The 23,233-nt window shown below is 32.8% G+C and overlaps 2 protein-coding genes across 2 annotated transcripts in view; one reads left to right on the top strand and one right to left on the bottom strand.

The window, feature by feature from the left end:
- Positions 1-3,187, top strand: part of wb (wing blister) — a 140,556-nt gene extending 137,369 nt beyond the window's left edge. Inside the window, exons 51-53 of the mRNA XM_089709468.1 lie at positions 528-670; positions 1,172-1,367; positions 1,658-3,187. Coding sequence (XP_089565594.1) covers positions 528-670; positions 1,172-1,367; positions 1,658-1,797 — 479 coding nt within the window. The 3' untranslated portion in view covers positions 1,798-3,187. The remainder of the gene's footprint in view (positions 1-527; positions 671-1,171; positions 1,368-1,657) is intronic.
- A 669-nt stretch (positions 3,188-3,856) lies between these two features.
- Positions 3,857-22,903, bottom strand: LOC149490891 (lysosome-associated membrane glycoprotein 1-like). The gene is made up of 6 exons (XM_089709566.1): positions 22,696-22,903; positions 22,117-22,539; positions 8,158-8,373; positions 7,607-7,795; positions 5,710-5,859; positions 3,857-5,038 (listed from the first exon to the last, which is right to left on the bottom strand). Exons 1-5 carry the CDS (start codon positions 22,751-22,753, stop codon positions 5,717-5,719), a joined length of 1,029 nt encoding a protein of 342 aa, XP_089565692.1. The 5' UTR covers positions 22,754-22,903; the 3' UTR covers positions 3,857-5,038; positions 5,710-5,716.
- Positions 22,904-23,233: the final 330 nt, after the last annotated feature.

Raw genomic sequence — 23,233 nt, 5'->3', positions numbered from 1 at the left:
TTTTACAATTAATACACATACAATCAGTAATCAAAGTTTACTATTGGTAGAATTTTTTCAGAAAACAAAGTGCCCGCGCGCGGGCGACCTCCCGCATCGTTCATTGGGCGCGGTTTTTTGCTTTTTGATTGATTTCGATATCGGTTATATTATAATCGGCGATACCTATGTATCGGCTTGCCGATTATATCGGCCGATATATCGGTATCGGTATCGTTACATCCCTAAAAATAACAATTACCTATCTCCCTATATATGTAAGTATAGGAAAAATATTTTTTGTAACAGATTTTGATATTTTCATCATCACAGAATAATGAAGATTCTATATTGCAAACCGTAACAAACCTTTCTTTTTTGAACTGGAAGTATAACCTATATCTATCTTAAGTCTACTTATTTCATATAATAAACACAATTATTGTAAAGCTTTTTTCATTCACAAATTTTATCAACACACGCAAAAATAAGAATCAAGTGCAACCAAATTTAATAAGTATCTAACTCGCTTCATTCAATATTTCCAGGAGACGCATACGCGGTATGGTCCAGCAAGTGGTGGAGTGAAGACCTGGAGACAGTGGAGGTGCGGCTCCAGTTCCGTTCGTTTTCCCCCAACGGCCTCATCATGTCGGGGGGTGGAGCTACCCTCGAACTTAAGAATGGAGTGGTGAGTTAGATAGCTCATTATTTTATAATAATAATTTGCGTAGTAGTTATGTGTTTGATTTTATACGATTTATTTTATTTTAGAGGGCATGACCAAGCTTGATATAAGTAGTATAATATGTGAAAACTGAAACGTCGGGATAAATCGAATTTAAAATTCGTTAATTTTTAGTTAGCTTATTTATGTAACGATCGTTTTTTGCATTTCTTTTTGGTTGAAACGGAACTTATTCCATCGATTGCGGGATATCATAATATTATTGTAGAGGTATAAACTATAAAGTATAAGCTGTAAGGTCGCCCATTGGGAATAAATAATAATGTTTCGTTACGTTATTGTTTTAGAAAGTATTATTCATTTCCCTGCTTTTTTTAAATTATTATATGATTGTTAATTCAGCATAATAAAGCGACGTTACACAGACTCGATAGAAAATCTATTGTGTCGTGGACCGATCGGGCCACTTGGGGCTCAATGGGTTATTTTATTTCACACAAACAGGTGGTGCTAAGCGCATGGGGAGCGCGCGCCGAGTGGGGCGGCGCGGCGTGCGACGGCGCGTGGCACGCGGTGCGCGCGCGCGTGGCGCCGCACGGGCTGGCGCTGGCGCTGGACGGCGCGGCCGACGAGCGAGCCGCCCCCGCGCTGCTGCCCGCGCACCACCACCCCGCGCCGCTCTACATAGCGGGCCTGCCGGGTACGTGGCTTTACAGCACATCATCATCATTATAATGTTCCCACTGATGGGGGACATGGGCCTTTCGAGATTAGGCCGTTCCACGCTGGTCAAGGCTAATTATCTTCCCCAAAAAACAAAGGTCACACCACAATGTAAAAAAAGCAAATCAATTAGGTACTTATTAATGCAAATATCTGCCTATAGTTTAGACTTTAGATAGAACAAAAATCACAAAATAAGCTTTAAGTATACCAAACATTTTTTCTTTTTTCAAAAACTTTTTTTATCATAAACATTTTTCATTACAGAAGGCGCAGTAGACGCGGCGGAAAGCAGAGAAAACTTCAAGGGCTGCATACGAGAAATATCCGTCGGAGGAGTTAAGAAGGACTGGACTGAAATGGAGTCACTGCATCACGTACTATTGGACTCCTGCCCCACGTCTTAAGACAAGAAAAGTTATGCAATTTTTAACACTATTGTGAGAAAGTACATTATGCTATAAACGCGACTTTTTGTAACAGTCGATATGATTGAATTTTATGTCATTTCATTCAAACGTTAACATCACAATAAAAATGCAATTTCTAGGTATCCTTAAGTCTTAAACATTTGCAACCGTACCTCGAAAGCTTAACTTCTTATTCTACGATGTTACTTAAATGGGTACTTAATGTAAACTTACTTAACAATGGATGGAATCCATGATGCGAAATTTACGGTCTATAAATGTCTACAAAATGGAATATTATAAGCATTTGTATTATATATATAAATAAGTAGTTATAAGAACAGTCATTTAGGCTAATAATATGATATTACTGTTATTATGTCAACCCAATGAAAAAAATATACAGAATGCATTTCTTAATCATTTTCAAGAATTTTGACTAATTTTCTAGTAGTTAAATATATAAGGATTAGGTCTATAATTTAAAAATATTAATTTACAAAAGAATCTCATTCAATTCTTCTAGAAAATAAACAACCCTAACGAGGCTGTCTAGAGGCTATTTATTGTAATAAATATAAAAATACAATGTAATTTCAACCTTACACCCAAAATATTAAAAATTATTATTTATGCAACTCCATAACTGTGATTCCACCTTGCCCGCACAAAAAATATAGTAATACTTTAAAAATAAGCTAGTATATAAAACATGTATATACGTAGGTACATAATGTCACAAACCAGTATTCAGTAATAATAATAATTTACATAAGAATAAATTAATATTACTATACCCATAATAAAGTCGTGGAGAGAAATCTCGATCAAGTAGTAATTGTGTGTTATTTTGTTTATATACTTTGCCACTCGCTTCTTAATTCTTTAAAATTATGTTTATGTTGGATATATAATAATATTTTGTTTCTTTGTCAACCTAAGCTGAAGTCAATTTAAAATGAAAAAGACATAATAAAGATTGATTGCATATAAATTATTCATAGTAATCACAAATTTTATTATAATCACAAAGTCAAGTTTATTAAAACTGTTAATGCAATAAGCATACGTTTACAATTTAAATAAATGAAATTTGTAAAGAATTTAGTACACGGTTATCTGTCTATGATAAATGTCTTTATGGTAGAATGAATAAGTATTTGTACCAGTATAATTTTGCATTTACGAGTCGCAAATTGTACATAATATTATTTAGGGATCAGCTTTAATAGGTAAAAGCAAATTCAGAACTATCAAGAATGTCCCCACTGTATACAATATTATAAATGGAAGTCTATAATATTATTGGAACGAAGTTCCATAAGGCGTGTTGCAAAAGGGGGCTAGACGGAAAATATTAAGACTAAAATATGTTGTAACGGCACTTTTTGCTGTAGTTGTGAGCTTTACAGCGTACCTACGCCTGTTCCTCTATCTGTCTCTCTTTCTTTCGTAGAACTTCGTTCCATTCCAGTGTCCCTTGACACGTCAAGATTTTTATGTCTGTTACGCTTTCAAAAGAACATATTTGGATGTTGTACCAAGGTTGTACCGAAAATAATTAAAATATTGATTTGTTGAGCATGAGCAGCATTTCTTTCCAAAATGCAATATACTTTTGTAAAAATTAAAAAAAGGTAATGATTATAGCATATAAAAGAATTGATTATTATAGCATATATAAGAAAATTGTTTACAAATGTATTAAAATTTACATTATTGTTACACGTGTGGTTATTTTATCATCAATGGGTTTATTGTTCGTAAATAAAAGCAGATTATCAATGTTGTAAGTCTAGTGTATGAGTTTGCGATCAGTGGTGTCTATTGTGCTATTATTTTCTTATCTTAACAGTTCCGTGTAAAAGACAATCGGTTTAGCAGTTTTGGCGTCTCACAATCGAAATATACAAACACTGTTTTTTGTCATTTTGTTGTAATTTAATTAAGTGGGGACACACTGTAAATTTAAAGTGTTCATAATCTTAAGCTTGTACATAAGTATTGTATATAATAAAGTATATATTTATTGTATTAGGGATTTGTAATAAAACAATTATGGAAATAAAAAAATGTTTTATTTATCCTTTTACATTGTTCCTTTTGTCGCTTAGGGGGAAAAGGGGGAAATCACAATACATCGAGATCAGAATAATGTTATACTCCGATTGTAGTAATAATTTTATACTACTTTGGATAATTTGTACTTTCTCAAGGTGTTAAAAATAAAATAATTTCTTTCACAAACCAAAAATAACCTCTAAGCGACGACAACTTCCAACCCTGAAAAGCGAACTCCTAAGAGTCGCTACTTTTAAAATATAATATGCAATATTTGCCTTTTATATCATTTTAACCAAAAAAAATATTCCATATTATAATTTAGCTTACATTATGGACAGATATCCTACACCATACGAAAATTAGTTATACATTTGTATAACAATGACATTATCTTTGGAAATTCATATTAATTGAGACGATACAAGCTTAAAATTCAATCACGAGCCTTGTTATTGATCGACACAGATTATAAAATTTTGCCAGACCATAGATAATTTATTTTTAACTGAAAAATAATAATTGTCTATGGTCATCTACATTTCATTGAACGTAAAAATGTTTGAATATGTTGTGTTTAATGTTTCTAGTGTGGTTTCTAGTATGTAGGGGAAATCCTTATTTTGAGAATTAATAAAAATAAATAATCTCTGTATTATGTTAGTATGGTATTATAGTTCATTATCTGTCTGAGCCTCCTTCATTCTTAGTCTATGGATAAATGAAAAGCTATTCATTTTTAACCTAGTTTTTATTGAATAAAATTAACTTCAATTTAAATACTAATAAATGAAACTTCGAAAATAATTCTTACATAATCCATTATTACTGTGTCGATTAATAACAAAACACGGCACATAAACTTATATTAAAAACAATCATACATAATGAAATTATCGAAATTGAAATCATCTAATATTACAAGAATATTCATATTATATTTATTATTTCTACGATTCAATAATAATCTATCTACACGTACATTTATTATTTTTTAGGAATTTTACTATCGTGCGTCTCGTGTAACATTGGGAAGCTGAAAGACGCTGCTTGAGCAATACATAAATAATTATATTCACATTTTTTTCTTCTTGTTGGCTATTTATGTGATTATTTTTATATTTTTATCAGATGTCTATGTGTTGACTACATAATATGATGACACTTCACGCGCGACCTGTAAATGAGAAATAAGTATTAAATAAATAAGTATTAAATAAATGGAAAATTTGCAAGTGCAACTATAAAATATAGATAAGCTGCTTCACTGGTAGTGTTTCAAAAGCTAACTGGTTTCACTGATTTGGCGTAAACATTTTAATATTGCAAATTTTGCTGAACCATGTAAAAACAAAATCCATCTATCAATATTTACGATTTGAAATGTTCAGTAAAGCTTCAGTAAACACTACTAGTGTAGCATGTATTGTGTGCGCCCGGGTTTTTTACACGCAGTTTTTGCGTTTGTGTACAAGTATAATGCATATGCGTGCGTATGTGTGGAAAATGTGTGCGTACGTATACACGTTCGCGCGCATTAGTGAGTGTGTGCGTGCATTTTACCATATTATGGATTTTTTGTGGATTATTAATCGTATTTATGTGTGTGTTCATTATTTTGTTATTGTCTTGTATCCATTTGCGTTTGCGTGCATATGAATTTTTAATGTATTGTAGATGTGTGGATTGATTGGGAATTGTATTATTTTGCGTACACGCTTCGACGTGTGTACGCAAAATAATACAACACAATGTATATATTGTGTTCATACATGTCTACATACGCGTGTGTATCAATTATTTAATCTATAACGTATACGTGTATGTATGTGTATTATGCCTACTCACCTACAGTCTACATAGAGAGGTATCCCCTAGCGGCGGACCGGCGACGTCCCACGAGGTACGCGGCCAACACCACCACCACTAAACCACCGAGCGCACATCCCACGGCGATCGGCACCGCGTCTGGTACGTCACCACCACCGCAGTCGCGAGCTGCAAACGGATGTACATAATTAATAAAAATTAGTTATATATAAAATATATCTATACAGTATACAAAAGTATATTTGTTTAAGATAAATTGAAAAATATTGCACGAATTTTTAATGTTTTGACCTATAGATTTCGTGGTTCTGGAGGGTTTTGTGGTATGCAATTTGATTAGTTTTAGAATACGCAGGCGAAACAGTCAAAGCTAATCTTCTAAACAGTAATCAGCAGTTTGAAAGACTGAATAAAATGAAACAAAGCTTTTTTTTTTGTTTAAAAATGCAGAAAAGAACTACTATCCTTATGAAGAAAAGCAATGTATCGGTTTGGATTATTATCAAATCAAGTTGTGAAATGTACTTTTTTCAAAGAATATTGTGTAAAATAAAATTTCACAAAGGAAGTCACAAACATTAGATTAGTTATTAACAACACTATAAACAAGAGAAATACAGGAAATTTATAGAGTTATACCTAACATGCTTATCAGTAACCCTGACGTGATATCGCTCAATAACGTTCATTAATATTTTAATTACATTTCATTTCAATACATCGACTTTTGTACAGAATGATTTTTTACCAAGAGTCAATTTGAAAATGTAAAAAATTTATTAAAATTACGATAAAATTATTCTACAAAGCAATATTCATGTATTTTCTATTTGTGAAACATTGTTAAAACATTACTGTATATTTACATATAAATTCTGTGTATGACCCAAAAAATTACGTTGCAATAAGTTTTCCAGATCGAGCAAGCTATAGGCTCGATACCTTATTTATTAACTTTTATAACAAAAACTACAACCTAATTCTCTCATTACTACCTTATAAAAATTAACATACTAAAGTCTACAGGAAAATTGCGACCACGCGCATTCAATAATTGCTATTAGCTAATAATTTGCAATCGTAAATATTTAGCGAGATAGCCGGCTATCAAGGTCAGATGTCAATGTAGTACACACCAAGTTATCTATTTATTACTAGTTCTGTATTTATACAGTGAAATTTTATAAGAGGAATCGCAAATGTATTTCTAATTTTAAGTTAATTTTCCAGCAGACAGGAATTAGGGTGCTTTTCCACCAATAATGTGCGAGGATGTTTAGTTAGGAATGTGTTTATAAAGAACCGATCATATCGCTTCATTTAGTTTAAAGTTTGAAGCGATACTATTGGTTATTTTACAAACACATTCCTCACTACACATCCTCGCAAATTATTGGTGAAAAAGTAACCCTGCTTGAATTAGAAAGTAGCAATACTTTTACAATTATCACTCAAAAAACAATACCGTGCCGTCATTTGCGGTTGCTATTCGTGAGATAGATACGACTAATTATTCGTTTAGGTAAACCAGGAATAATATTGAGCCCAAAGTGATCCCGATTTTGCAAACTCCAAAATTCACTGTTGGTTGTTGGCAAACTATAGTTCATTTTAACACTTTCCTTTTTCCATCCAGTAAGACAATCTTGGAATATCGTATACTGATACATCGAATACATATTATTATTCTCATTTTGGAAAGGAAAATGGGATAGAGACTATATCAAAAGCTTTCGTTAGGTCGAAAAATATTAATTTACTAATTCATAAGCATCATTTGAAAAAATTGTTTTCGAGTAACTCGACCAGATCATTATAATCATACTGTATTTTTTTTTTTTGGTATATAGACAAACTTTCCTAAGTTAGAAACGCAATACTGTGGAAAATAGACTTGTTCTTATCAGTAACTCACCCGCGCTGAACGCAGCATCATGTGCACTGCGGAAGGCCTCCTCCTGCAGCTGGCTGACCGTCAACGTAGCCACAACACTTGTGGTCTCCGCGGTCATGTTGAGGTGTGCCGCGGGCGCGCAGCGGTAGGAAGTGGCTACTGGTGTACGCCACTCGGCACCGTGCCATAGTTCCACTGGCTCTTTGAACGCTGGAAACGAGATGACAGATTTTAGAAACCGATATTATGATTATAGTTGGAAGCAATAGCTTGGACTAAAACGTTAAAAGACACATTTGTTAAATCAAACAGATTATTAATTGGTATCAAACAAAATATCGCAAAGTGCTGGGATATAAATGTAAATATTGCGCTTGGTAGCTATAACATTAAATAATAACAATTAACTAATATATTAACATCTATACCAATCCTACGTAAATAAGAAGGCATTAGACAATTTCAAGAATAACTTCACTTCTACATTTAGCACTAAGCACTGTTGAAAAACACTTGAACAAACTGCAATTTCTCCTAGAAGAATCGTACCTAAACTAACAAAATATACTCACATGCGTTATTAAACACTTCGGGTACCAGCGACACATTCAGGTTCTGCATCGCATACATTCTGGTGGTCGTGTTGAGCGCGAACACTAGCAACATGGAGTTGCTGCCGTTGCCGCCCTCCACCGGCCAGCTGAGCTGCAGCCACTGCGTCTCGTTGCCGCAGCTCCCGTTCACAGTGGCGTTCACCGGCACGTTCAGTAGCACGTGATCTGTCGTGTCTGTAAGGGAATGAACGTTGAGAAAATATCGAGAAGAGGGTTCTTATTAAATAACGTTTTTATAACAATGCGGTTTATATAAAGGATGGTCAAGGGAAGAACTAAGAAATAGAATGGATTAGATAAGAATGATATTTCACTTAAAGTACAATAATTATCAGGTGAATGACACAAAATTCTGGCTCATAAATAACTTAATCTAAAATAATATGATTCTATCCTGGGTTTTCAATCGGGGAATAGTCTCATATTAAAGTTGAGTTTAATAAAAATCAATAACTTTCTCCCAATATGGGGAGATCCACGGACGGACAGGGCTAAACTCCGAATTCATAAAAAGTTTTAATCAACAGACAAAGGAATGCATCTTATTTGATATATTACTCGCGTGTCACTGACCTTTATTCAACCAATTGCAATATAAACAACGTACGTTTTGGCATTGAGAAAATTTTGTATGAACGTAAACATTATTTATTGTTTGTCTGCCTATTTAAAATAAATAAATATAGAACTGTCAGTTTATATCCATTATCACACGCCAACATAAATAACGTGACGGTATAATGAGCTGCGCGTGCGCACAACTGCAATGAAAAAACGTAAGCTATACATTGATTTTGTAATTAATTGCCAGCTGAACGATAATATTGTTCAATATATTCAGTATAACATATAATTATAAGTAAGGTACATAATATACCGATAGTAAACAATACATATAGTAGCTATAGACATGAAGAAAGTAGAAATCTAGATAGACGATGCGCGTGCGCCACTTTTTAACGTTGACACCAGAGCCTTACATTAACAGCAGGGGAATTACATGATTTCACCTGTGTATATTTGTTCCATTCTGAAGTCAATAATACTACTCCTTTGGAAATTCAACCAAGGCGGCGAATCTCTCAAATCTTTACTATCTCCAAACTCTCAATCTAAATTAGCCAACTACACAGAAGACATGTTAGTTAAGGAGTATGCAAAACAAAAATACACTATATTCCATCAACCACATAATATGTTCATGAAATGAAAGACCGATACAACCATATAGACATCAGGGACGAGACCGAAAACTTGCTCATAAATCATGTACAGTGAAACTTGGTTAAGTGGGACCTGGATAAGTGAGAAACCTCCATAACTGGAACTCATGCTGAGGTCCCAACACTTTGGCACTGAATTACCTCTGTTAGTGGGACGAGGTAAACCTCTATATCTGGGATTTGTTCTTTCGATTTATCATCATAGTTACCTCTATAACTGAGACAACGAGTAAATTTTATATGCATAAACCTCTGTAACTGAGATAACATTGTTTGTTTACTCATTCTTATTCAACCCACAAATTCCACACGTAATTCCAAGTACGTAAGTACAAATTTTGAGCTTCAATTACCTTCAGTTTTAGTTTCGCTTTACTATCATACAGATGTTTATTTGAAAAATGTCAAAACAAGATACAATCGGTATCACCCCTCTGTAAATGAGACAGATATTTATTTATACCTGTATATCTGAGACACTGGGTAAGTGGAATACCTCTATAAGTGAAACGACATTGCAGGTCCCTTGATGTCTCACTTAACCAGGTTTCACTGTAATAGTGTCTAATACCTTTCAATTGTCGATAGATTAAAGTAAGACTTTATACAGGGTGTCCCAAAAAGTAGTGATGAACGAAAGCTGGGAGGTAGAGGACCAAGAGGGCTATCCGAATCACCCCCATGTGTGTTATGCGATTTTTCGTATTTTCGGAGTTATTACATTTTTTTCAATTTTTCATCTATCGCCGAGTACGGTGAGGTTTTTATTTATGGTGACGTGAATTATTGCGCTAGATGCTTGATTTTTTTTGTATGCTAAGCTGAAACATAGGCCAATTCAGTATGGTAACATTTACTATCGTTAGATCTTCGAATGGAATAAAAAAATAATTAAATGCCAAGAAAGATAAAATTACCCAGTATGTTCATAACTTCAAGGGCTCATAAAAAAATAAAATCACATAAAAAAGGTTTTCCATTTGGCTTTTAAAAACTTGCTCTATCGATCAGGTAGCTGCCCTAAAAATTTCATTTTATTATTCTGAAGGCTTCAATCGAAAAATTGAAATCTAAATGTGGTAAGTGGAAATTTTTTATTAACATGATGATCATTAAAACCAATAAATAGGTGTTAAATTACCAGAATTTTTTTAAAATAGCCCCGCTGTTGCTCAATGCAAGTGCGACATCACCGTAAAAAGTTGTCTTTTTAATGTCTGAATGCTCTTTTATCATTTTTAATGGTTTCTTCTGCAACTATGAATTTCCGGGTTATTTTGTCCAAATTGTGGCAGTCTCTCGTCTTTGTAGTATTCCCACGGAAAAAATTCAATAAGGTTTATGTCCGGAGACCGTGGAGGCCAGGCTAAAGGGCAAAAATACTCTGAAAGATGGATTGCTCGTTGCAGCCTGCGCATGCGCCGGTGATGCCTGCTTTAAAGCCTGGCCTCCACGGTCCCTCGACCTAAACCCCATTGATTTGTTTTAATGGGGATACTAAAAAGACCTCGGCCACTTGAGAGAATGCCACAATTTGGACGAAATAACCCGGAAATTCATAGTTGCAGAAGAAACCATTAAAAATGATAAAAGAGAATTCAGACATTTAAAAAACAACTTTTTACGGTGATGTCACACTTGCATTGAGCAACAGCGGGGCTATTTTAAAAAAATTCTGGTAATTTAACACCTATTTATTGGTTTTAATGATCATCATGTTAATAAAAATTTTCCACTTACCACATTTAGATTTCAATTTTTCGATTGAAGCCTTCAGAATAATGAAATGAAATTTTTAGGGTAGCTACCTGATCGATAGAGCAAGTTTTTAAAAGCCAAATGGAAAACCTTTTTTATGTGATTTTATTTTTTTATGAGCCCTTGAAGTTATGAACATACTGGGTAATTTTATCTTTCTTGGCATTTAATTATTTTTTTATTCCATTCGAAGATCTAACGATAGTAAATGTTACCATACTGAATTGGCCTATGTTTCAGCTTAGCATACAAAAAAAATCAAGCATCTAGCGCAATAATTCACGTCACCATAAATAAAAACCTCACCGTACTCGGCGATAGATGAAAAATTGAAAAAAATGTAATAACTCCGAAAATACGAAAAATCGCATAACACACATGGGGGTGATTCGGATAGCCCTCTTGGTCCTCTACCTCCCAGCTTTCGTTCATCACTACTTTTTGGGACACCCTGTATAATAGTATAACGAATCAACTTGAATATCGTAAAGCAATAGTTACCACGACCCAATTTTTATTCTGAAAAGAACAATCGTGAAAGAATAAAACCTAGGTACATTAACTGTTATGAAATTGAGTCATAACTTGCACAAATCGACGGAGTCACGCGCTCACACTGACCTTGCTTCGAAACCAGTTACTTATAATATTTTAATGCAATTAAGATATGCATAAGGAAACGATTTTCATGTTCACTATGAGTTCATCTTATAAGCTGTCTATATTCTTTGTTAATTTCATTACCAGTTTGACAAGATATCGTAAGCTAATTATAAATATATTTTCTCGTCCTCTCAGAGGATGGTGCGATCGGCCGTGCGTCTATTCTCACCGATCGAGATCGTGTCGAACTGTAAAAAATCTTTCCATTTTTCTATGATGATTTAGAATATATCTTAATTATTAATAGTGGAACTTAATCCCTTAATAATTAAAAATGTATCAATCAATAATACTGTTAATAATAATTAAGTTTAAATTAGGAATTATTAATATTCTCTTGCCTAATTATATTTCGGGTGAACGTTTGATATTTCACTTCAATGACTTTATTATGGTCTAAAACAACATATAATATGCACATAACATATTTTTATCCAAGGTCAAAGAAATCCAAGATGCGGGCGAACCTGTACTATTATAATTAAACGCAGTATGGTAGACATGGAATGCACTTACGAATCGAAAGAATTCTCAACTATCCTCGCTGTATTAATTTCTATAACCAGTTTTACAAACAATATTCAAGTCGGTATTATGAGTGCCAATACGTCTTAGATCATTAAGTAATGGATGGAGCACGCTGGCAAATGTTCTAACTAAACTTTCTGCCGATTTTTGTGCGGGGAGGGTAACTCACACTTTGAAACACAATCACACATTCACAAAAATAATTTGTGTCTTTACAAACTCAAACTATTACAAAATTGACAGACTAGCATGTTTTTGCACACATACATCGATTACACAGAAAAATCTCTGTACATATACGTAATAATACAATCGCTCTAAAGGGATGTAACCATATCGATATTACAAAAATAATAATTTTGTTGAAATTAGAAATAACATTAATATTATATTCATAAAAAATACTACACAGGTCATTTGTAACGTTTTCATCATTATTATATGCATACGAAAAAACAATAAAACGCCATTTTATTTGTATTTGAATATGTATTTATTCAACACATCACATATTATATTCAATAAAATAAATATCGGTCCAGAAATTTTTATTATTTCTGTACCGAGGTGTCCATTCTGATTTTCTCCCACAGCATTCAATCCACCTTAGCCTTAAAGCAGGATTTTTTGTAAATCTGAAATATACGCAATATTCGTACATACATATAAACAAAGTAGCTGCTCCGCGCGGTTTCACCCCCGTGGCTCCACTCCTGTTGGTCGTAGCGTGATGATATATAGCCTATAACCTTCCTCGATAAATGGGCTATCTAACACCGAAAGAATTTTTCAAATCGGACCAGTAGTTCCCGAGAATAGCGCGTTCAAACAAACAAACAAACTCTTCAGCTTTATAATATTAGTATAGATTACATAATAGAAAGGTTACAAGATTAACATTACAAAAAAAAACGGCTAAATGCGAGTCGGACTCGCGCACTTCGTGCGCGAGTCCCGTACCATTAAAATGTTCTGCCAGTTAAAAGTAACCGAGCGTAAATTTTAATAAATATATACAAGACTTACAAAATAAACATTATACTCCTTTTCATGCAGTTGTGTAAAATTTTTATATAATAAAGATTAATTCTGATCTCATTTCAAATTATACTTAGAAAAATATTTTTTTATCGACGTTCAAGTTAAAAGCAGTCCGTCACTAAGAAAGTCGTAAAAATTTACGACCTTTTAAGCGACGAGTTTTTAAATTCAACTCTATCACTAAGTTCATAAAGATTAAATTTGAATTTCTCTTCAAGATAGTCTCGCTACATCGCTTTATAGTCTCGTGGGGAGTGCGGTTCAATATCGCGTTCTAAATTCAACTTTATCGCTTAGTTCATAAAGATTAAATTTGTATTTCTTTTCAAGATAGTCTCGCTAAATTTGTATTTCTTTAAAATATAGTCTCGTGGGGAATGCGGTTCAATATCGCGTTTTAAATTCAACTTTATCTCTTAGTTCATAAAGATTGAAATTTGTATATTTTCTTTCCATGATAGTCTCGTGAGGCCGCATCAATGATCGAGTAAACACATGACTCGATTATTTGTCTTGATCATATCGCTAAACGATACATAAACGATTATTAGAAATTGCATTTAATTAGAAATGTACGTTAAAAAAATAAAAAAATATACACAAATGAAAGGTTATTTCATCTTTTTTAATATTCGACATGTTTGAATTGCTTCTGCAAGACTTGACAGTGCAAAACGGCATTTTTAGCGGAGCACTCGCAGACGTCCTTTCGATGTTTTACGAATACGCAGAGTGTTCGTAATCGATTACGCAAGTAGTTTTTATGAAAGCATAAGATTTTTCGATTCGAATAATCTTATACCTCGGCAAAAGGGGAAACGCCTGCGTGTGTTATCCATTACTTAATGATCTAAGCAATACGTTAAAAATACTCTTTTTTTTGTGTGTTATTTCAGAAAAAAATATGCATCATTTCCTTATCGTATTTAAATGAGATCTGGTTATAAATTTTCAAACTTGTTGAGCGCGTTTCGCGATTCTTTATCAGCAATTGAATGGATTTCGAAAAATTAAGAATACACACTGAATATATATTATTTTGCGGATATAATATTACACGTGCAGTTTTGTAGTATTTTAATCTTTGTGCCGGGCTTTGTCCTTTTTAATTTTATGTACTGCGATTTTTAAAACAACGTATGAATTTGTTCATATTTGTTTGTAAAATACGCTGTACTTAAATCGTTAGATAAATTATTCATATGCAAGTAAATATTAAATATTTACTAGAGACATTTCAAGAAACGCTATCTAGACTATGCAAGGCAATATCAACTAAAAAGAAATAAATGAATTATGAAACCTAATATGGAAAAAAACATTTAACCTTTTTCTCAAACGATAAAAATCATCAATAATTAATACTCTATATTTTCCCAGTCCACAATGTGGATTGAACCTGTAACTTCTGGAGCGAGACAGGGTCATTAACCACTGCGCCAAAGCGATCGTCATACAATATTATAAACAGAATCAATACGAAGAATTTTGGATTAAAATTTTTGAAGTAATTATTATTGTCTATTTACTTTCTAGTAACTTTACCATACAAAGAAAGTATTGATTAAAGTTTTATTTTAAGCGGGTTTTAAAATCTTTTAATCTCATTATCCCACTTATGTTCAATTGTACGAAATGGCGTAGAATTCATGAAGGTTTAAATTTCTTTCTTAACGTTGTATTTTGTATCTTATTTTAAGTCGCATTAAATATTATTAACTTATGTAATATTTACCACTGATTTAGAAAACATATATCATATTTAGATTCTTTCAGAAATATCAAGATTTCACATTCGCCAACTTAACAATAATAACTGCAGCATGATGCAACCAAATACTGATGTGCCAAGAGTAAGTCTTACAAAAATCTCACTTACAACTCAATAACTTCCTTATAAATTACATAATCGTTTAAAATTTAAAATAGATTAATAGGATATCCGCACTAAATACTAGATTTGAAAGTGAAAGTTTATGTTCAAAAAGATTGACGATTGTAGTGCTTTCACGGACGCACTTATATGGAAATGTTTATTAGGAAATTTTCAGGAAAATTCATACATCCCATAAAAAACATGGTGCACCATGCACCACCCCTACTTAAATAGTTTTTGATTTGGACCTGGGCAGTGGTACCTGGTCCAAAACAAAAACCCAAACCAATACTCACTAAAGTTGGAGTTTAAACATTTATTTACAAATTAGAGACTAAAATATGTATAAACTCATATCTGCTAAAAGGAAAAACACGAATGCAAATAAAAACGCAAACAGATATTGAAACTAAACACGATTTTATCAAAACGAGAGCATGACTAATATACGACTCATAACAAACATATTTATGACACACATATGAAACAATGAAATTTAATTAGTACATTTTTATACGCAATCGTTATATTATTGACGATTAGAATCTAGAATTAAGCAGACTAACGAAGTAGTTGAAAAACTAATACAATATTAGATAGTTTGCTTGAACGCGCTAATCTCAGGAACCGCGGTCCGATTTGAAAAATTATTTCACTGTTAGATAGACCATTTATCGATGAAGGCTTATATTATATCCTCGCACTTAGACCAATAGGAGCAGAGTTCGTGTAAAACTGCAGGGCACAGCTAGTATTAAATAACTTTAAAAATGAGGTATACGCGATATAAATACCTAATTATTGTTATTGTATTTAAAAATATCAATGTTTACTGATAAGGACGCTTTTAATAGCTGTAAGAAAAAAATCATAAGTACTTATTACTTATTAGAATACAATGCATTTTTAATAGTTTTAAATCGAACAAATATGAAGTTAACATAAAATATCATACCAACATATCAGGAAAAAAAACCATCGCTGTAAAGGACGTAAACAGTATCTATATTTAAAATGTCCATCAATATTTACCGTTTCCTCAACTTACAATTTTTATGTTGTGAAATTGTCGAATGTATATTTCATTGCGAATTGCGATACGTGCAAAATACAGGCTGGAGTCATTCAACTTAGGTTGTTTTGCTAAAGGTACCGTGTAAGTATACTTGTACAGATTTAGTTATTGACTAGATTTTCATGTATGCGTATACGTAAATAACGTTTCCACATCTCTACTGGGATAGAATAATAAAATTCGCAATAAACTTTTCATCACACTACAATATATCATCATCATCATGAGCCCTACGTGAACCTACGTTCCCACTGCTGGGACACGGGCCTCTTATAGAGTACAGGCCATCACCCTGGTCAAGTAATAAATGATGAATATGTAGTGCAGATATCTCCTGATTGAGCTCTCAATAAGATTGTGCTTTACAAACGAAATCAATATTTTCCTCTTCCCATACCAATCAGTTATCACATATAATCGTCAGTTTCCTGGTACTCAGTGAAACCCGCATGGTGAGTCACATATCCGCGGTATGCAGTATGTATGTAGGTTAGAAACTGACCGGTGCCTGCCAAATACCGTACGTACTGTGAAATTCGCAAAAACACGTCTCTCCTTGCTCTAGTTTTGAGATACGCGACAAATGTGTAGTTTTGATTTTAGCTGCATAAGTTCAAATTCATAAATTCTGGATGTGTTCTGTTCAGTTCATCTGTTAATAGAAGTCAACATTCAAAATGAATGAAAATTAGTCTAAAAAAGCCTCAAATAAAGCTTATCAGTTACTACCTATTCCCTTGTTTTTACAACTGGTTGATACCAGTTGTAAAAACAAGGGAATAAACATACCTAATATTTAATAGGTTTATTAAAAAAAACTCGTGTCTACTCGACATGTTTCATTCTTAACTAATAAAATACACAATTCAATAATGATTTTATTTCAGAACATGGGATAAAAGAGCACTAGAGTAAACTATCGTGACCTTTGCATTGTGAGGGTGGGTAGATGAACTTAGCATCCGTTTCATTGATCAGTTTTCTTTACGAGCAAGTTACTGATCAAGTCATCTATACCCTACTAGACAAACTTTTAAACCTCTCAACTATACCTTCTAAAAATATAAATCAAGAGATTGTTTGAACGCGTAACTACTGGACCGTTTTCAAAAAATATTTCATCGTGTATACGTATACCCGATGAAAAAGAGATGTTCAAAAAAATATTTCAATTAGAACAATCCTAACATACTTCCTACAACTCCTTGAACGTTACAACACTTCAATTATCAACGGTACAAAATACAAATCGTGATTATATCCATATATTTAGTCAATGTTTGAACAAGGCGGCTATCGCACGTCTCGCCGATAAGTCACATCGAATACATGATAAAACTCAAAACAAACACAAATGCACGAGTCTGATATACATTTTCTTACTAAATCTACATACTTGCATACTAATTCTATAAATAAGTAGTGTGCATATTCCGTTTTTTCGCTAAGATCACTAATCCTCTATTATCCTAGATCCTAACTGATCTATAGGTATCTTAATTAGAATTGCAGAATTGGACGAATTCATTAATTTAGAAAGACAACTTTTTGTCGAAACAAAAAATCTATTAAATCTAAAAATCTGTTACTTACTTAATCATACAAAACATATATAATAACAATTTCATAATATTGCATAAATAGTGTCACATTGTTATGAAATTGATTATCAATGACGCCCCTCAAAATGATACCGCATTTTAATTTCTAAACATAGGTAAATTAAAATCTTACTATGTAATAGACAAAACACATGCTTATACAAATTTTCAGAATCGTAACATTTTAAATGTATCCAATGAACCAATATTTGCCAGATATTTTGCGAACTACCTCTAGATATTTTAAATTAAAACATTATAATATTTTTCTAAAACTTAATTTCCGAGATTCAATTAAACATTCCTAGGTTATATAGTCCTAAAGTCTAAATCCTAGACCTTAAACATTCCTAAGAAAAGTCTCCAATTCATAGCATAATGTTTATTTTTAGTAAATATTTCCTTTACTTTAAACATTAATCAGTGGTTGACGCGTGAGCGTAGCACCGAGGGGTCCTGGGTTCGATTCCCGATGGAGACGAAGAAAAAAAAATGTCTCGGTCTGGCAGGGCACAGAAGACTGATCACCTACTTGTCCCTAATGAACATCGATCAGTGAAACAGATGTATAATGCATCTGCCTCTTACCACACTAGGTGACATGGGACTCCACTACTTAATACTTATACAATAATCACTCCCACATCACCAATAAACAATACGCCCATAAAAACTGAACAACACTTCTTTATTCCGCAAGCTCTGATAATATATTCCATGAAATTAATATTACTTATCTCTAGATAAAAATATCCAATGCTATGCAAATAAATGTTATTTCCCTACAACCTACAACGCTATTGATATTACAAAAGCTAAAACTTGTTTGAATATTACTTTTCGAATCACTTTTCAATAAAGTTATTATATTAAAAAAAATATATATATATACTAGCTTTCCGCCCGCGGCTTCGCCCGCTTTGTCTAAAACATAATAAATTATATACTAAAACCTTCCTCTTGAATCACTCTATCTATTAAAAAAACCGCATCAAAATCCGTTGCGTAGTTTTAAAGATTTAAGCATACATAGGGACAGAGAAAGCGACTTTGTTTTATACTATGTAGTGAGAGTGAAGTGATACCAAATCTGGATTATATTTTTGGATAAAAAGCTATGTATTTTACAATAAAATATTATAATTGGAAATGTTATTTAACAAGCTATTTAGTGTAGTTGTTAAGACAAAAAATTTAGATAATATGTATATATTTGTTGCTGTCTTTACTTGCTCAAATAAGATATCAATGAAGTGTTTACAAATATACCATTTCAAAAAGCATCAGACATCTAATTTATATCTAATCACCTAAAACTGTTAAAAATTATAAATTTAACTCATTCTAATCAAATTTCAACATAACAAAAAGAAATCAGTTTTAAGCAGCTCATTAACAAAAATGAACAATTTTATTAAAGCTGATAACATTCTGAAAGTAAATAGCAATTCATTAAAAATAATTTATTGTCTGGCTCAATAAATAAATACTTTCTTTAATTTATTGCATTGTGGAAAAATAACTTGAAAATATTACTGACATTGTTCAACGACAAAGAATAACTAATACAGACGTATCATGTTACAAATAGCATTATACAGGGTCTGGTAAATAATCTGTGGCCACAAACATAAGTAACATTGCCTTGTATTATGTGATTAAGAAAATTGTCTGCATCTTGAATTAGCCTTGAGCTTTTAAATAAAGTTTGAAGATAAATTATGAAATTTTTATTGAACACCTTTATGATCACATAAACTGAATCTATTTGGATAGGAAGAACCATAACTCTACATTATATTTAGTATTATAACATCAAGGAAGACATATTCTATATCACAATGTAAAAAAGTCATCTGCAGTGTCTGTCTGTCTATGAGTAATAATGAATCTCATAAACTATAGAATAGTATAAATACATAGATTATTGGTCCAAATTGTCACTAAATTATATATATTGCACGCCTCATAAGCGAAGCGTTGAGGTGGGTACTACTGTCACTTCGCGCAAAACATCTGATTTTTCAAACTTAAAATGTCTTTATGTATCATACATTGCACTTGTAAGATAATACATACACACACATATTAAGAAAAAACACTATTTTTAACGTTCATGATATTTTTGATGTCATTTTTGTTATTTAAACTAGTTAAAAAACAGTTTAAAAAAGTTCTGTCTTGGACGTCCGTGTGTCTGTATGTGCGGATCCTTTTTCTTGTTAACACGATAGCGACCGAAATACTTTACTAATCGAGTCTTTTTTTTTCTCTTACGCTTGAGTATGCTCAGGAATAGAACCCTTTCATTTTTCAGGGTCTGATTCGATGTGGTTTAATTGTTATTAAATAAACAAAAATAATAATTAATAAATATTTATTAAAAAAAAATTATGAGGCGTGCACTTTTGGATTTTCCAAATTATTTTAATATTAATTTCTAATTATAGGCTTTGCTATCAACAATCAGTTTATTAATATTCATGGAGATGTTTTATTCATTCCAAACATAGCAAAGTTTCATATCAATACTTAAAAAACATTACTTAAAAAAGTAGTGTGCATCAAGTCATTTTGATAAAGCAGTGTGTATTTACCCGACTGCCAAAGAAGGAGGGTAATGTTTTTCGAGTGTATGTAAGTATGTATGTATGTCTTTTCCTTTGTGACCACCTGTAGCCTAAACGGCTTGATGGGTTTTGATGTATGAGGTATCGTTAGATTTGTCTTGATTACGGGAGTGTCATAGGATACATTTTATCCTAAAAGTCCCACGGGATAAAGACATAATAATATTTTTTCTAAATTTCCCTTTATTTAGTGTGCAGTCGGGTATTTTGTTTTTTTAATAATAATCTTGTTCATATGTCATCTTAATACTATTATAAAGGCGAAAGTTTGTAAGGATGTATGGATGTATGGATATTTGTTACTCTTTCACGTAAAAACTACTGAACCGATTAAAATGAAATTTAGCACACATATAGAGGGTAACTTGGATTAACACATAGGATAAGTTTTATCCCGGAAATCCCACGGGAACGGGAACTATGCGGGTTTTCCTTTGACAACGCGGGCGAAGCCGCGGGCGGAAATCTAGTTTTGATATAAATAAATCTTATAAATAATTGTAAAAAAAAACTTTCACAATGTCACTTATAATACAATATAGCCAACTAGCTTTCCGCCCGCAGCTTCGCCCGCGCAGTCAAAGAAAAACCCGCATAGTACCCGTTCCCGTGGGATTTCCGGGATAAAACCTGTCCTTTTTCCCGGGGTAAAAAGTAGCCTATGTCCTTTCTCGGATATCAAAATATCTCTATACCAAATTTCATGCAAATTGGTTCAGTAGTTAAGGCGTGATTGAGTAACAGACAGACAGACAGAGTTACTTTCGCATTTATAATATTAGTATGGATAAATAGAGTATACTAATTAAAAGAGAAATACAATAAACTAACCCTGACTTACATTAATATACACAATGACTAGTTTTTCTTTCATTTCAAAACAATCTCTTGAAATACTAATCATTGTAATTTTTTTTTTCTAATCACAAAAATAACCTTGAGTTTGGAATGATATTAACTAAGAAATTAGATATCTGAGAAAATGTTCATCTTATTGGAATTGGTAATGAAGTAAAATAACTGAATTTTAATATTTTTAATAGTCTATTGTGCAACAATGAAAGTGTGAATCATTATGCTAACACAGCTGTGGGATCGGAGTTTCACAAAGTATCTATTGTCATTTTATAGTCTGTATTTTTAAATTCTATATCACTATCTATTGGAAAAAATTATTATTACACTATGATGATAATAATAATTATTAAATAATAATGTTGATGATATTATAATTTGTTACTGTTTTTTCCTCATCGTTTTTTATTTTTACAATGATAAGTCATAAGTAGATATTTATACTTTTTTATGATAATAATTAGAATGGGAAATCAATTTTTTTGTAGAAGTTATTGATGAATTTATTTTAATTCACATAAACATATTTAAAGACATATAGGTGTTTTAGGAGATTTACCAATAATATGGTTTTAACAGCCTAGTTGTGATTTACTGTATAATCACTGTACTTAACTTTCTCCTAAACATTATTAACCAGAACAAAGTATACATAAAGAGTACTTACTGCTGTTCTCCTTTGTGTAGGTGACATTCAACTGTGCAGCAAATTGGACAACAATGCATGTGACATTGGTTGCCTTGTCGACGTACGACCACTTGCCGGGCTGCGGAGGAGGAAGGGGTTTAGGTGCTGGGGTTGGAGTGGGCGCCGGAGCAGGAGTGGGCTTGGGGGTAGGAGCGGGAGTGGGCTTGGGGGTAGGAGCGGGAGTGGGCTTGGGGGTAGGAGCAGCAGTCGTGGACGACGTCGTCGTGGGCGCAGGCGTAGTGGTCGTACTTGTCGTCGTTGGCTCAGATGGCACAGTAGTCGGTTTTTCTGATGTCGTCGGCTCCTCTGACGGTTTCACATCTTTCAAGCCCGCCGGCACACTTGATAGAGAGGAAGGCACGTCGATCAGTACAGTCTTTTCTGTCGACACATCGCCGCTGCCTGCAATTACATCGTAATGTTTAACGCTAATTCTAGCCTCTATTGCACGAAACGTTCATTGTGTACAACGCAAAAAAATGACAATCGCTAGTAACATGATAAGTACCTAACAAAGAAAACGAGCAAACGAAAAGTAGGTAGGTATTTAGAACTTACCGAAAACAGCTATGCTACATAACACAGCGGCAAATAAATAAAACCTAAGTTGTGACATTGTTGAGGTAAACGTTATTAGCACTTATTCAGGTAAAAAATCTCACAAATACGTTGCAGCTTCAAAATAATAGTCCTCTCGCTGTCCACTTCACTTTACAAAATGAGTGAGATTTGTTAAATTTGACATTGGAAAAAATGGCAGACGCCAGACAGTTCTTTCCAGATACGTTATGTCAAAAGCGAGTGTTGCCACTGTAGTCTGTGATATTATTCTCGTAAATCGCATTCACGAATACACTGAATACATTGAATCTGAACGCACCGTTTCTATTTTTTTTCTGATATAGAAATTAGAATACTGTAAATTACATAATATTCATTATTACCCTGGTTACGGCAAAAACAGTGAATGGTTTAGTTTAAAACATTAAACAACTAAGTAAAAAGAAGTAATCAGAATACTTCTTTTTACTGAAAAACTACTGTAGATTTTTTTCATTTTAATGGAGCCTATTTATAAAGGAAAGTGTAGAATAAA

This window comes from Colias philodice, chromosome 2 (genome assembly GCF_061535455.1).
Source record: "Colias philodice isolate Cphi_HAF_F1 chromosome 2, ilColPhil1 Martin Lab GWU primary, whole genome shotgun sequence".
Lineage (NCBI taxonomy): Eukaryota > Metazoa > Arthropoda > Insecta > Lepidoptera > Pieridae > Colias > Colias philodice.
Note: the sequence above shows the minus strand (reverse complement) of the source record. Positions and strands in the feature narration are given on the sequence as shown.

What these genes read in the sequence shown, in the direction of transcription:
- LOC149490891 (XM_089709566.1), bottom strand. Translation starts at nt 22,753, where the DNA reads ATGTCACAACTTAGGTTTTATTTATTTGCCGCTGTGTTATGTAGCATA. An exon ending in CTACACAAAGGAGAACAGCA is followed by an intron (nt 8,374 to 22,116) that starts GTAAGTACTCTT and finishes ATTCCCTTACAG; the next exon opens with ACACGACAGATCACGTGCTA. An exon ending in CGAAGTGTTTAATAACGCAT is followed by an intron (nt 7,796 to 8,157) that starts GTGAGTATATTT and finishes TCTCGTTTCCAG; the next exon opens with CGTTCAAAGAGCCAGTGGAA.